The sequence below is a fragment of the Gymnogyps californianus genome, chromosome 1, assembly GCF_018139145.2.
Source record: "Gymnogyps californianus isolate 813 chromosome 1, ASM1813914v2, whole genome shotgun sequence".
In the NCBI taxonomy this organism is placed as follows: Eukaryota; Metazoa; Chordata; class Aves; order Accipitriformes; family Cathartidae; genus Gymnogyps; species Gymnogyps californianus.
In genome coordinates, this window is record NC_059471.1 from 108,879,617 (window position 1) to 108,895,917 (window position 16,301).

Here is a 16,301-nt window from a genome sequence, read left to right on the forward strand (position 1 = left end):
TGACCATCCACAATGCTTTAACTTTATCAAGGGCTTGCATCCTATGGCACATTTATGCCTGGCAAGAAAATATAAAACAAGCATACATTTCATAATGTCTTCTCTGGTAAGTTCTCCAGATATGTGGTCAAAGAACCACGCCTTACACAGATTAAATTGGTACTGCTGAATTACCGTTCAGCACTGAACACGTTGCTGAACTATGGCACAGTACTAAACAACTCATTTGCCAGCATTTCCTATATATATAAAATTACTTTTAAAGAAACTTTTTAAGCAGAATGATGAAAGATATGGCTTTCACTGTTGTCCTCATAACTGCACTTGTGAAGAATTACCAAAAAAACAGTATAAGCGGTAAATCCGACAGCAATATTTTATATTAATTTTCACTTAAAAATATCAAATGAGAAGAAATAGTGCAAATCCAGTGACTAATCTTACATTTCTGTGGTTTTGCTTATTCTTTATCTGAGACATAATCTTAGGTGCTTCCTTTCTGAAGAGATTTGTTTTCTTCATATTTGCTTATCTTGTGCATGAATATGACTGCTCAGGAATGTTGTAAAAACCTATGTCAATGAAGTTTTATGGTGCAATTCATTTACAAGCGTCTCCTATAAATATCTGTTCATGTGGATTTTGGTTGTGTCTTTTGTCAGTCTGTAATTCATACAAGCTTTCAAGACAGAAATGAAGCTGAAAAAATCACCTGATAAGAAATATGTTCCTGTTAGCTACTATGAAATTTTGTTTGCTTCTCTCCTTGCAGTTTTTGTGTGTGTTTGTGTTGGACTAATTGTACTTTCATGGTTATCAATCCAGGAGTTAGAACGAGGTAAGTAGCCAACCTTTAACCTTTTCAGGAGTTCTTCTGTAGACGTTCAGACTTTGAAGCCGGTGGTGTTGTCATTGTAATTATATTTCATATTTCATGCTATGCTTTTAATGCTGGGGGGGTGTCCTGGTTTTGGCTGGGACAGAGTTAACTCTCTGAGGGGGGTGGGTTGTTGGGGATTTTTTTTTTATGTTTTCCTCCTCTCCTCCCTGGAAATTGATGTGAACAAAATAGGCAAAAATGCAAGCACTTGAAGCATGTCCTGAAGCCATAGAAAATGAATTTTCATGGTTTAGACTTTGGGAGAGGTCCCTGGAATGCAATTCAAGCTATAAAGCTTTGGTTATTCAATTGTATTCATCAACTAGAGAAGGTAATAGGACAAATTGCGAATTTTTGCTTTTTTCTCCATGTGTGAGGTTTGATTCAGAAAGACATTGATAATCCACTGAAGTCTGTGGGGAGCTTTAGGTGTTCTACATCTCTTGGAATCTTTTCATTTGTATTAAAAAAAAATATTTTGAAGTCATTTATTGGTGTGAGAGAGATCCTGCATTAGACAGTCGGCTCCCAGCCCTATGTAAAGTTAAGGTAAAGTCATTCTTAATATTTATGCTCAGAATGTGATAGAATCAAGCTACTGATACTCAAAGTAAACTAAATTAAAAAATCGACATAGGATGATTTTCAAATGAAACTGAAATTTTGGTTTAAAGATCTTGTGGATATGTTAACTGTGCCCTGCTAAGGCCACACTTGGAGTACAGTGTCCAGTTCTGGGCTCCCCAGTACATCTAGATTTTTGATTGGAAGGTAATGTATCTAGGTCTATGGAGCCCTCACAGCTAATAGCAAAAAGATGTTTTGAAATGGGGTGAAGGAAATAGGTTAGGCAAAAGGTTCAAGAAATACTTTTTCTAATTGTAGTGATTTTTGTAGCTGAAAAAATAATTCTGATACATTGAAGTTTTTGGTGCCTTCATTAACCAAAAGTCCATAGTGTTTCATATTGAAGCACATGAAGACCAAACAAGCTGTAAGCCATATTTTAAAAAAAAATGTTTTGTCAGGAATATTCATGTTTATTCCTTTAGTTGCTATTGTTTTTCATTCTGGATTTTAAAACTTGTTCTCCCTACTGACTTTCTCCCCCCTTACCAGAATACTATCACATTCCAGTAAAATAAAATGAACTTAAAGGTCATGATGGTGTATTGTTGCATCTAGAGACAGGCTTTAAATTAACAACTTGGGGTTTAGAACAAGAATAGACAAGAATTTAATCATGTACAAATAATAATTATAAAACATTTTAAAAAATTTTCTTTGAAATATATAACAAAAAAAGGCCTTTGCTATTTAGAAACATTTGTTTAAACAGATTTGCAATTGTTGTAAGGATAAATAGCCTTCAAAGAAGCTCAAAGTAGTCTGCTGTTACTAATTGATAGTAGCACATTGGTGTCACTAGGCTGTGCCTTCCATCACAAGCTGTTTATTACAGTATTTATTAGTGTCTTGGTTTAACCCCAGCCAGCAACTAAGCACCATGCAGCCGCCTCCCCCTCCCCCCTCCCAGTGGGATGGGGAGGAGGAAAAAAAGGTAAAACTCATGGGCTGAGATAAGAACAGTTTAATAACTAAAATAAAATAAAATATAATACTACTACTAATAATATAACAATAATAATTGTAATGAAAAGGAATATAACAAAAAAAAAGAGAAATAAAACCCGAGAAAAGACAAGTGATGCACAATGCAATTGCTCACCACCCGCTAACCAATGCCCGAGCAGCAATCTGCCCCTCCTGGCCAACTCCCCCCCATTTATATACTGGGCATGACGTTCTATGGTATGGAATACCCCTTTGGCTAGTTCAGGTCAGCTGTCCTGGCCATGCTCCCTCCCAGCTTCTTGCACACCTGCTTGCTGGCAGATCATGGGAAACTGAAAAATCCTTAACTTAGGATAAGCGCTACTTAGCAACAACTAAAACATCAGAGTGTTATCAACATCATTCTCACACTAAATCCAAAACACAGCACTGTACCAGCTACTAAGAAGAAAATTAACTCTATCCCAGCTGAAACCAGGACAATTAGTTATCTGCTTTCATCTTAAAACTTGTTTTGGATGTTAATGCCTTCAAACACAACCTAAAAATACCACTGGTACTGTAACTGGTAAGCAAAAGGCATTTTCTATCAATATCAGCCACATTAATTCAGGCCTTATCTGAAATAATGAATTGCTTTATGCCTACCTGCATATGCTGTAACATATTAAAAATCAAGATTAAATTTGCAGTAAGGACCAGTAATCTAGTTTCCTCATAAATCCTCCCAGCATTTCATGCATGTATTGGTAAGAAAGGTAAGGTCAAAAATAGTTTAAGTAGTCTGACACTCGTGTTTCCAGTACTGTCATCAAAAACAGTGTACATTTATGTAAAAAGTGCACAGCATTTAATACAGAAAGCGTGAAGTAGTAATTCTTAATATTTTTAATCCAGAACACACAAAAACCTCATAATTCCCTATTATTCTTCCCATGCATATTTGTCCCTTGTGTTAGACATAACTGGACATACCATTGTCCCCTTTATCCATTCACAGTGCTGCTGGAAAACAGCATTTAAAACAGAATTGAAAGTAATGAGAACCAAGGACAAATGGTATTCATAAAAATGTTTACAGTTGTAACTACTGTAAACATTCAAAAATGTCTATCACTTTTTTAAAATCAGCACTAGGCAAAATATCTCTGATTACAAAGCAAAACAGAAAGCTGAAAATTATTGTATTGATGATCTATGTGGAATAAAATCTAATGTAATTTATTTCATTTGTTTCTATATAATTCAAACCATTGAATTTTATTTTTAATTATCTAGCTGAAGCAGATGGGAATACTCACAGCTACATGGGAACATTTAAAATACTCTCTGGGACATCATTCACTCCTGCTTTGCAAAACAGATCATCAGCTGATTTCAAAGTCATTGCCTTTGATGTTGAACAATTGGTAAGAACCTATCGGTCTTCCGTTAATTCAGGAGTATTTGGTAGGTACATTAATTCCCTAACATGACCTGCTGTTGATGGCTTTTTCCTCTCTCCAAAATGAGGTATTTCAGGTCCTAAGCCTGGTCAGAACTCAATATATTCCTTATTTGTGAAAATCAGTGAAGCATCAAAGAAAAAGTTTCCTTCTGTAGTCTAGATTTGGGAAGGAACAATTATTTAGTATTAAAATCATGAATGCAGTGTCAACTGGGTCTATTTTTAATTACTGTATTGGTTCAAGATTTCTCTTTTCCATATAGATACAAGAAGTCTTTCAAACAAGTGATCTGAAAAATGAATTTGAGAGATGTGACATTTCCCAGTTCAAGTAGGTACAGTTTAATTAAACTTTACAAATAAATGTCAAAAGTCCTCACTTAGCTATTTCTCTCAAGAGTGCTTACCAATACCTTGCTTTTCAAGAGATCCTTGGGAACATCCTATATTATTCCTTTCATGTCTTATGTCTTCCAAGTGCTGCTGTGGGAAGTTTCACACCCATGTGTTTCCCTGGGCAAACTTCCTTCTCAGACTCCTGTATATCCATGCCTTGACCAAACCGGTAAGGCTGAGCCCTAAGACCAACTCACAAAATGTCTATATTTTAAAGAATTGCTAATTTTTTTTTCCCCCCAAGGTTTATTAGTTGTCCTATGTTTGCAGGGTTGCTGGCCCTTGCCATCTAGAAGAAAATTCAGGTTAGAGATCTGCTGGCATAAGCTGAGATGAATGGAAATACACTCATATGTCCCTAAGGACATGGATCCACTTAACTCATATTCCTTAGGGTGTTAGCAAGTCAGGCTCTCATTTGACACCAGGTAAAGCTTCACCCTGTGTGTCCTAAAGACTCCATAAAATAGGTGGAGGAAGACCTGCTTCATTTATTAAAGCTTGTTTGACCTCATTTTTCAATATCCTCTTATATTGGTTGTCCTACTGAAGGCCAGCTGGCAAAAAAGTCCAGTATATGCAGTGAGGTCTGTAGTGTTAATTCAATCTGCACTGTTCTTAATAAGGTCCTGATTCAACAAAACACATGTCATACTGTCTCCCATTATTAAAGTTTCAGAACACACTTCCATTCTATCCACAACATTATAAACTCAAGGGGAATCCTATGCTTTTGTGTTGTGTTTTGTTTTATTGTTTTTTTTCTACAGAAAATCTGAAGATGGCCATGAAAGATTAAAGTCGTCAGACATTGGGTAATTGCATATGACAAAGTTTACTTAAAATATGGGCAAGAGACAATGAAGCTATTAATTTATAAAGTTCTTCTGTGGACAGTGAATAGATGAAAAAATACATCTTTAGAGATTTGATAAGGTCCTCTAAAGAGCATTTGAAGCTTCAAGACATATGTTTCCTCCAAAAACATCCTTTAGAATTAGAAGTAAAAGAAATGTAATAGTCCCTGGGAGTGTCAGTTTAGAAAGAAAAATGGGAAAGGTAAAGACAGTGAAGTAGGCAAGAAACTAGCTAGAAAGGAAAGGATATCAGTTTGTGCTGAGCTTGCTTGTGGAAAGCTGCTTAGACTGGGGGGCAGATCTCACATTATCATTAGTAACTTAAGTTTCAAATAAAGAAAAGTCTGATGACACACTATGATAGGCAAGAACAAACAGAGGGCAAAAGATTAAGACTCTAGAAGAACTGGAAGACCTTGAGAAATGAATGATATAATTAACTGTCTTAAAGGTGAGACCACAAAATTACAGAGAAGTGCACATTACATGACAACAGATGATGTGATTCTGTGATACCAGCTGTTCTTGTGATATAAATGTTTTCTGTAAATACATAAAGTAGATAAATATTCAGAGGAGACAGTTCATTTGAATGACCATGCTTGCAAAAGAAAAATGGATATTAGCCAACCGTGAATACATATATGTTGAAAATGGGAAGCAGATTTGAATTAGAGCAATCTTTTGATTGGAATAGTGAGGGCATAAACCTAACTAGCTAGAAAGGTGGAGTATGATCACTTTATGAAGGATTTTATAACATCAAGGGAATGGAGTACACAATGGTAGGAGTAGGTCACTTCCAGGTTTCTGTCCTTGTGAAGGTAGATCCAATCAGCACAATCTGGTTTCTGCACATAGGGTGGGACTAGTCTCATCAAAATTTGGGCATCAAAGATGGAGACATCCCTGAGCTAGTTGCTCAAGACTCTCTTTGTAAGTGATGGGGTTTTAGAGTTTTCTTATCTGGTCAATTTAGACGCCTTTTTAAGGAGGAGATCAATTATGCCAAAGAACAGCTTATTTCTTTCCATCAGCTACAATGGGAATGTAGATATCTGCACTGTAAACATCTATATTTGGTAAAACCAATTCCACCCCTGTATCTTGACACAAACAGAAATCACAGAAAATCTGATGTCAGCGAATGTTGGATCTGGCTTTTAATACATCAGTAAGGATCTGTCTTCATTTCTGCTTTGAAATAATACTTGAAATATTACTTTGTCTCAGAAATTATTTTCTAGTTGGCTCTTTTCATTTAAAAAGTGTTTACCCCTTTGGGCAATCTCCTTGTTATTTCACCCTTGAAACTCTGCTGAGTGACAAGGATAGCAATAAAAGCTTTTGTTTGCTCAGCATGGCCTAGAGGTTATCAGAAACATGAAAGAAATTAAAGAGGAGAGTTTTTCCATATATTGCAAACTGCAAACTATGCTCAGCAAAATGGCAGGATTAATCACCTCTTATCAAAAAGCACTACTGAGTCAGGTGCAATTGAGTAGTATAAATGCTTAAGAATAAAAAAGTTTGCACCTAAATTTAAGTAAATGGAGAAAAACTTTAGCAATCGTCATACTTTGACACCACCTTAATCTAGCTACAAATATAAAACTTAATAATAGCATCTAGGAGGGATGGGAGACAGCAAACAGAAAACACTCTGGATAAAATTCAGGCCCCATAGAAGTTAGATGTAATTTAACCACTGATTTCAAAATACCTGTGCTTTCAGCCATTACTGTTTCCTTATGAGAATCCAAGCAGTCACAGAGCAGATCTTCACAGATGCAGAATCCACAGATGATGTTTGCTTTATAGAAGTGATCACTTTGTATTATATTTTTGTAACATGAATACTTTATATAATTTTCATAACACTTCAAGGTTCACCATCAATATTTTAGGGCTTAAACCAGAAGGCCTGTTGAATAACAATAAGCGTATTGTCTGTTCTCCTTTAGTTTATTCAAATTCAGCTCCATTGCAGCAATTGATATGAATGTTGTTTTGTTTTTTTCCACAGTGAAAATAAGAGTAGATAAAGAAAATAAACCTGTTTCTCCAAGGTTCAAACCTACCTGATAATTAAGAGGTGTTTCTTTATGTGTCGTCTTTGCCAACCAACACGTAAAGATACTCTGACTTTGCAAATGAAACCTGTGTTGGAATGAAATACTGTCTAGACGATAAGTCATATAGCAGATTTACTTCATTAGCTTGCATAACTAATCACCTTCTCTGTTTTGTATTGCTAGTGTTGTTGTGATCTTCAACCTTTATTTTACTCAGATGGTAACAGTTGAAAAAGTAAAAAATGAGCTGGTTTTGGGTATCAACGCAAATAAAACTAATCTTATCCAGACTTTGAAAATTGATGTGAACAGCATACAAGTCACAGGTAATGCTAGTAAACATTTTTTCTCTATATAAATCCTTGAGAACTACAGGTAACATGAATGAAAACTTTGTCTCCCAAACAGCAAAGGGATTGTCACTTATGCTCATGGGTGCCCTCCTTCCCTGTTACAGAACTTTCAGCAACAGCTGAAAGAACCATTTACAACCTTGTCAACTAGAAAGTATAAGTCAGCATTCTGTAAGTTCACTAAGGAGGGAGTAAAGGACAAAGTAGTGATTTCCCAGTGAAAACCACTCAATTTCATCTCTTTTATGTAGCATAACATCTGTAATTTTGTTATCCCTCAAATTAAAGCAATTAAGCCCCAACTGTGTTGTTTCATAAGTAAATGCAATTATCATTTTGTTTTGCTAAAGAATAAGGAAAAGGGCTCAGCCTTACAGTAAGTGAAGACTCATTTGTTGAAAAAATGTCAGTAAGAATAACAAACTGAATACAGAGTGTGGCTTCTGGAGAAGTACGCCCAAGGAACTGACTTCATGTACCTCTAAAGCTTAGGTAAAGTGTAAATGGAAAAAAAGGAATGTGGCTTTAAAGACTAGGTAGTTTTAAATTCTGCAAATATACAAATATAGTGATTTTATGTAAGTACTGGAAAATTTATCAAAGCCTAAGTAGAAGCCCAACAAGATCAATGGGAATCCTTGTTTTTACCTCAATAAGCTTCAAAACAGACCTTCACTGAGGATGAGGATAAAAAGTAATTTGAATCCTTTGAAGTGGAAGTTGATTAGCTGATATTTGAAGACCTGATGGAGATACTATTAAGTAGCAACTGATTGCTTTAAGAGGAGTGGGACATCTGGTGTGCAATGTCTCTTACTCTATTCTAAAAGGTGCATTTTTTGCTAAGTACTTCAGATATTCAAAGGCTAAATTCAGAGTCTTGACATCTTTATTTCTCTTTATTACTTGCACCACATATAAGATGTTGTTCTAAGTAACTGCACATTACTGTGGAAAGTGATTGTTCGTTATACTTCAAAAATGCCACCAAAGAAAATTATGAAGAGCTTTTTAAAAGGTTGTATATTTATTGATGAGCTTTGAAGTAGTCACACTTTTCTTGCTGTGGCTCATTAAAATGCCTCTTTTCACATGAGATATCATCTGTCCATTCCATCAGGACTGCTTCAATAAAATAACAATAGTAACTAATGAACAATCATAATCATATATGGCACTTCTGCATCCTATATCTCAGTATGTTCTGCAAGAGAAGTCTTATTCCTATTTCAGAGAGGGAGGGAACTGCAACACAGGTGTGACTTGCTTGAAATCACAATTTTCACAGTGATTAAAAGTAACTTTCTTTCTTGTGAATTATCCGAGGTTAATTTTAACTCATTTATCTGATCTAAATACTGTTCTATAAGATACAGGTGCTCTGAAAATCTCCATAGTATAAAAAGTGTCAAGACAGAGATTTCCCAGATGAAGACATTTTATATGCAATACAATGAATAGCGATTGAGGATTGAAAGGGATTAATATAGACCTTTCCTCCTTAGGAAGATCATAGAGTTTGAGAAAAGGTTGGGAACAGGGTGAGATGGTTAAAAGGAGGGAAGCAGGGCACTGCTAGTGATTCAAAGAGAAATAGTCACAGCTGATTTTTTTTTTTAACTTTTCTTTCTCTGAGTTGTATAAAACTAGATACTGTGCTATAAAAGGAGTTTAGAATGAACTTGCTTTCTTCCAGTAGCTGCTGAAAATCTTACTACAATGATGCCTTTAACTTCGTCAGGTCAGTATCTTTCATAAAACAGAAACTATTTTTTGTTACCCATACAACATGAAGAAACATAAGACTTGCTGTTCAGCTGGTATAACTTAGTAAAGCTGCCTTGGCTGTAGTTGGGGCGTGACTGCTAGGATCCATTCAGTGACAGTTAGCCGCCCTTCTTCATTTCTGACCATTTGAGAAAGCAGTGATCTGCAGTCTGTGCAAAAACTCTAAGAGCTTAATTAGTGGATCAAAACAGAAGTTGAGTCTCCATCAGCCAGCTGAATCACAAGCTGAAGTTTTCACAGATTTAGGCAGGTAGATGAGGCTGGGGAGTCCTACTCTCATGCTGTGGTTACCGATATACTGAGCAATGTTGATTGATAAACTTTCCTTCCACTGTCACTGGAAGTCTTATGACGACAGGGTACGAAGCAGATACAACTCCTTGGTCTCACAAATTCACTGAGTACAAACCTGCCAAAAGTCAGTCAGACAGCTGAACAATACAGGAGGTGCTTTGTAGCGCTAGATGAAGGTAGAGTTGTCACATACAAACTACATACAAATTATCGCATACAAATTCTCCAGGTCAAGGTACCAGACCAGGAGCTCTGTGCAGTTTATGTGAGCTAAAGAAATGCACCTATGAATACAGGAGCCAAGTATTTATTGATAGTCTAATTACAGCCATAACAATGAAAGAGTCATTAGTCTAGTTACAGGCCTACTAATGTGTATAGTCCAAAGTGTACAATTACTACAGCTTATTCCCAATGATACAGTTAAAACTGCTAACATACAAATTTTCTCCTATCTATCCCTTCCTCTGGTATGCTATCTCAATGCTCCCCTGAGTCCTAAGTTCAACGTTGCTAATCATCCTCAAGAAGAAATTGGGAGGTGGTGGGGAGGTGCCAGAGGAAGGGGGAAGGGAGTTGGGAGTTGTCAGCCCCCCAGGCTGGAATGGGAATAACGTTCCTGGTGTGGATTCCTTCCCCCTTGGTCTTGGGTCTGCTTGGGGTCATTTTTGTATGTTTGCTAACACTGTCTACTTCCTTGCTCTTTCTGTTGCAGTCCAAATCCCACAATATACCCAAGTTTTACCATATGTGGTATGTTTATATCTGCTGGATGCTTGGGTTTGGGCTCTGACCCTAAGACCAACCTTATCCACCTCGTGTTACTTTACTGAGCTCGCGCAGTAATTGACTATTTGTGATTTGTGCTTATACCACTGATGCCTCTGTCGCTGTCCTGTGCTTTTCCTTTCATAGCTTTTGCTGTCAATTTGTGCATGCACTTTTGGGAGTGCCTGTAACAATCCCAGTTTTTTTCAACAGTCTTCAAGACGTAGCTTCCTGATAATTGTTTTATTAGAACTGCTTGCTTATGCATGCATCCATGTTTTAGGTCTTGGAACAGTCCATCCAGCTGCACCTTCCCTGCACCTTCTGCTGGGCTCTCCTCTCTCTCTCTGCCAGAGGAACTGTGTCCTTAAATTTGCGGACATAGAATGCTCTGTAATCCATTTAATACAAAATGGCCTAGCTTAGCTTAATAGTGTTTGCTAAATGAGCATGTTTTGATAGAAAATTGGTAGGAAGTCCTCATGCAAGTTTGTGCACTAGTAGGTCTGAGAGAGCAGGAACATCTAACAAAAGCAAGTGTATGATGGCCAATGATCAGCAACTTCTGCCAGCAAAACTGATAGATGACAAACTATAGAGAAGGCCTTACTACATCTCTTACTTTATTCCTTCTGGCCCTTCATCTTATAAACTAAGTGACAGGATCCATTAACTGTAGTGACATGGGGATCTTTTTCAGCTGAGAGCATCATCATCCTACTCACATATTTGAGTCTTAATGTAGAAAGTAAAAATAGTAAACAGGGATGCCAATGCAAATTCAAAGAGGAAAAAGAAGACTATTTGGGAGCTGGAAACACCAGGGCATCCTCAGTGATTGTTATTAAAAGCACCACTAAGTGGAAGTTGTGTTGGAGCAATCACAAATAAGCATTCCATTTTTTCCAGAATGTTTTGCAGTTTACTGTCACTAATACAAATCTACCTATGTACTTAGGCATTTGCTCATGTGTAAATATGTATACACACAGGTACATATGGGTGCCTGTATGTAAATATACAACTACTAGATAGGTTTGAGGCTCCTCTCCTCACACTGCGATAACTGATTTGTTGAGCAATGTTATTTGTAAGAAAATGTACTTATACATTTTAGTACTAATATTAAAGTTGTCGTAACTTGTCTTGTTTCAGCAGATCCTATGAGTCTAATTACAAGTTCCCTGACACCAACTTCAGGTCAGAATATACTGGGGGTTATTACACACTGGGGGAAGACAAGAAAGCATTGCTGTTATTTTAATGGGACAAAAAACCCAAAAGTCTTTTGAACTTATGGAAAAGCATGTGACTAGCACTATAATAATGAGATTTAAAATAGACTTGGGTTCCACATTATTTTTCTTATGTTTATTGTGACATGTGACCTTCAGGATCAAGCCACTCAAGCTGGCATTACCATATCATTACCTAAGCTGGGGTGTGGGGATACAGCAAATAATGCAGATATAAGAGCAGACTAGCTGCTGCTTAGTTCTACCCAAGCAACTGCAGAGGTGCTCCTGGAGAGCAAGAAGTAGAGTTCTAACCTTGGGTTGTGTTTACCCAGGTTCAGGACAATTCACCACAAGCAAGTCCTCAACAACTGTAGGTAGGTAACTATGCATGGGGAGAAGCAGGGAGGTGATATGAAACAGTCTGAGATCTTAGAATTACGTTGTTTGCATACAGTCTCTTCTCGCATCATTCAATTCTCGCATCCCATTCCTACAAATACACAATATGCGGGTTTACCTTTGAATTGACTAAGGAGACCTCTTCAAAGAGAAGGGACTTCTAAGACTGTACATTCTACAAAAATGGTATATGTGTTGTGTATTTTGATATATATATGGACACTCATACTGACTGCTCATTTTTGTTTCCTATTATTTCTTGGGGCTTTTTGAAAAAAACAGTGTTACCAAACTCTCACATGACTTCCAACAGACAGAAAGCCAAAACTGTTTGAATCTTTGAAAACCTCCCCTAGCCTTTTTAAATGGTGAAATAAATATGACATTTATAAGTATTTTCAAATAGGTCTAATGTATTTACTGCCATTTTTTAGCTGAGTATAGCAATTACATTGCAATTTAGGGTAATTTACTGTTTAAATAAAAAGTCATTATGTTTTACTAGAAAATGTTAATTTCTTTATATCCAGTAGGTGGCAATGCTGTTTAGTTTTCTGAGTTGAAGAATAAAAATAGAATTGATCATGTCATATGTAAACATTGTTTTCTTGCATATTGGGCTTGTGCAAAACATTCCTGGATTATTGGTTGGGTTTTTGTTCCGGGTCTAGAATGCATAGTTTCGTCTCTGCTCATCTGTGGGAATTCATTCATTGGCACTGTATCACCTCCAACACTTGACTAAAGTATGTTTGGTTTGCTCCAATTACCAATTGGATGCACAATGGCAGCTCTATTGCTTTACACTGTCTGCATTGCTAACACTGAAAGTGTTTTGTGAAGCACTTTGAAAGGCTACAATACATCCAAACCAATTTCAGTCTTTGTCACTTATACTGATATACCATACAATATCATACAAGCATTTACTTAAGCTGATTACAGAACTAACAGTTTTATGAAAAAATAAATCAAGCAATAATGGTTAGAGACTGCAAGATCGGTTCTACAAATTAGTATTTTTCCTTCTTGCATAGGAAATTTTTACCTTTTCCAGTAAGCATCTTTACTGAAGTAAAGAAAAGGAACTATGTATGTGAATAGTGCTAGGTGAATAGTTTCCATAGAATTTAATGCAATTTTCAAAAATTTTGAAATTAGTAGTTATCTAAAGCTTATTTTAGTTGTATGTTTTTGTTCACTTTCATAGGACCTACTTGAACTCTACAGATCTCTAAGATCAAAACCATCTAAAGACTAAAAGAGCATGTTTGCAGTGGATGAACATTTATGCTCTAGGAAAACACTATTAGTGAGATTCCACAATTTTAAGGATCTGTCCATGTATTCTTTTTGCAGAAATTTGCTCTTAACTTATAAATTTAATTTGCAAATCTGAAAAGAATAGGGTTTCTGATACTCCTGGTATTTCAAAATCCAGTCTTAACAGCTTCTGTTTTCAAGATATGCTGCTTAAAAAATGAGATTCTTTAGCATGATGAAGTGCAACATTGTGATGTGTTGAAGTTGAAGAAATTAAATTAAATTGTATTCAACTAAAACCAGAGATTTTTCACTGTTATTTAAACCAAAGTACAGTTTTCTCATGTTATTCAAGCACAAGAAATTGGAAAATGTCATTTATTATATTGCATAAAGTAGTTTATTTGGGTAGAGGAAGGAAATGGGAATTGATGGAAATTTTCTTCCAGCCCTACTTCAAGCTTAGTTTCAAAAAATATGTCACTTCTGAGAACTTCCTCTGTTCTGTGCCAAATTTATCTTTTTAGTATGTGATATTTCATTCCAGGCTTCTAAAAATGCAGTTTTGTAAAACACAATAGGGTGGTTTGATTTGATTTGTGCTAAAGTAACCAGAGGTAAGTCAAATTTTCCTTTGTAGTGAAACTGCATTACTGCTGTGCTGTTATTGTCCTTATTATTTCAGCTGAGTGTTTGCCACCTGCTGAACTTTGTGATGATGGTGTAACCTGCATTAGAAAAGATTTATTTTGTGATGGAGTCTTGGACTGCCCGGATCGTTCAGATGAATCTGAAAAAAGATGTGGTAAGAATGTAAAACCCTGTAAATCAGACTTTTTAAACATACTTAAACCTGTCAGTAGTTTGTAAATAGTTTATAGGCAATAAACTGCACAGTGAAATCCAAATCAATTCTACTAAAAATAATAAGATTGATTGTTATAATCTCTGTCTTGTAAATGGAAACAATTTTCTTTAAAATTCTCATTAATGAAGAATATGGTTAATAAATAATGAAGAAATATTACAATCTGGCTATGTTAATATAAAATAATATAGAAATTATTGTTTACTATAAAAATATTAATAATATAAATAAAATGTAAATTAGAAAATAATATAGAAATGTCATATGAAGTTGTGTACCAGTAATATCAAATAATGTTCTTTCCAAATAAATTAAAATTATGACCCTATACAGATATAAAGTCACATTACCTAGTATCAGAAACCACCTAATGGCATATTTGGAGTCAGAAGAGAGGTTTCTTTGTTGATTCCAGCATTAAGAATATCACCATACAAACCACTACAAACAGCTTTTCCCAGGTTACTATGTGCACTCAGATACATTGATATTGTACATCCAGAAACTTAGATGGGGCAGGGGGGGTAAGGGGGTTGGGGAGCAGTGGCAGCATTTTGCAGCCAGGGCAGGCGAGGGCGAGTGCGACTGCTGCCACATCAGGATGGAGCCCTGGCAGTAACTCTAACTCTGTTTGTTGGCCGCCCACCTGCATCTCACTACACCGAGTGCTAGGGAATGGGAGTGTCTGTATGACTCTGACACAAATGTTTGAGTTGCTGGCACCACAGTGAGAGATGCAAGATGATGATGTGAAAATCTGGGCAACTGGCTCTAGGTGGCCCTGCTTGAGCAGGGGGTTGGACCAGATGACCTCCAGAGGTCCCCTCCAAACTCAACCCTTCTAAGATTCTGTGAAAATCTTACAAACCTGAAACCTGATTGGTTTTTAACAGAAAAAGTTTATATCCTTCAGCGCCAGTGAGTTTGTTTGCCTTTATCTGACTGCCTAGTTTCCCTGAGCACCTTTTTGTGCAGAGCAGCCACTGCTCCATGTAGCAGTGAACACTGTGAAATTGTACCAAGGCGTCTGACTACATTGCTGCTTACCAAAGTGCGTGTGCAGCTTTTTGGTGGGAAGGCATGTGTGTTAATGTTGTCTGCATTGCTCTTCACAGTCTCAGCTCTCAGTTAAAAGTCTGTAAAGTTTTCTTGCAAAGAGAACTTTGCAAATGTTTTAGCAGAAGTTGGAGCAATTAACTCCCTGAGTGTTTTGTTTGTTTGTTTTTTAAATACAGAATTTGATGCTAGAAATCTGGAAAGCTTATTTCCCTTCTGCTGTGGGAACAGCCTTGTAAGCTTTCCTGAGAATAATGGTGGGGGCAGTCTGGTCTGAGCTTTCAGAAACATGTAAAATTTTGGGCTCTGGTTTAAAAACAAACAAGCAAGTAAAAGACCAATTTTTTTTAAAGAACCTGCAGGCCTGATTCTGAAGGCTAGTGACATGCTGACCCCTTCTGCCAGAAGTGGAATTTTCTTCAGAAAAAAAAGTGAAATGCAGACCTGCCCATTACCTGCATTTTTCTGAGTACAGCCAACTCAGAAGGGAGACTTAGCTGAACTTTTTGGGGAAAATATCCGTCAAAATACTTCAGTAGAATATCCACTGAAACACATCCAAATGTCTATTTAGCATAACAGCTGCATCCAGCTAGATCATAACAATGATGGGCTCTGAGCAGGTCCCTCTACAGCTGAGGAAATCAGAAGGTCCTAAAGTAGCTTCAGCTAGACCTTTGTTCCACTGCAAGTGTTAAGGTAGCACAACCCCAAAGAGTTATTCAGTCATTCATTTTTACCGTCATACTGTTTTTTTGAGACATGGATTTTGTTTTGGGGTATTTGTTTATTTTGTTTTATTTTGTTTTATTTTAGATATAGCTAAATAAAAAAGTGCAGATCCTTATAGTTAAAAAGTAGTATTATACATTTCATCAAAATGACTGCTTTTTAGTTACTATGAATTATTAGGCCTGAGTTTACAAGTTTTGCTCACCTTTTATTAAAGATATTACAGTCAGACCTGTTATATAGGACAGAATTTAATTGATATTCATACATTGGTAGATACAGACAAAAATAAGCTCACCTACTTGCAGTCAA

General features: G+C 36.4%; 1 protein-coding gene across 1 annotated transcript in view; it reads left to right on the forward strand.

Moving 5' to 3' along the window:
- Positions 1-693: 693 nt before the first annotated feature.
- The window catches only part of TMPRSS15 (transmembrane serine protease 15), a 58,745-nt gene continuing 43,137 nt past the window's right edge, over positions 694-16,301 (forward strand). Inside the window, exons 1-9 of the mRNA XM_050911151.1 lie at positions 694-838; positions 3,734-3,864; positions 4,166-4,233; positions 5,069-5,113; positions 7,414-7,556; positions 9,280-9,324; positions 10,627-10,645; positions 11,963-12,045; positions 14,019-14,138. Coding sequence (XP_050767108.1) covers positions 694-838; positions 3,734-3,864; positions 4,166-4,233; positions 5,069-5,113; positions 7,414-7,556; positions 9,280-9,324; positions 10,627-10,645; positions 11,963-12,045; positions 14,019-14,138 — 799 coding nt within the window. The remainder of the gene's footprint in view (positions 839-3,733; positions 3,865-4,165; positions 4,234-5,068; positions 5,114-7,413; positions 7,557-9,279; positions 9,325-10,626; positions 10,646-11,962; positions 12,046-14,018; positions 14,139-16,301) is intronic.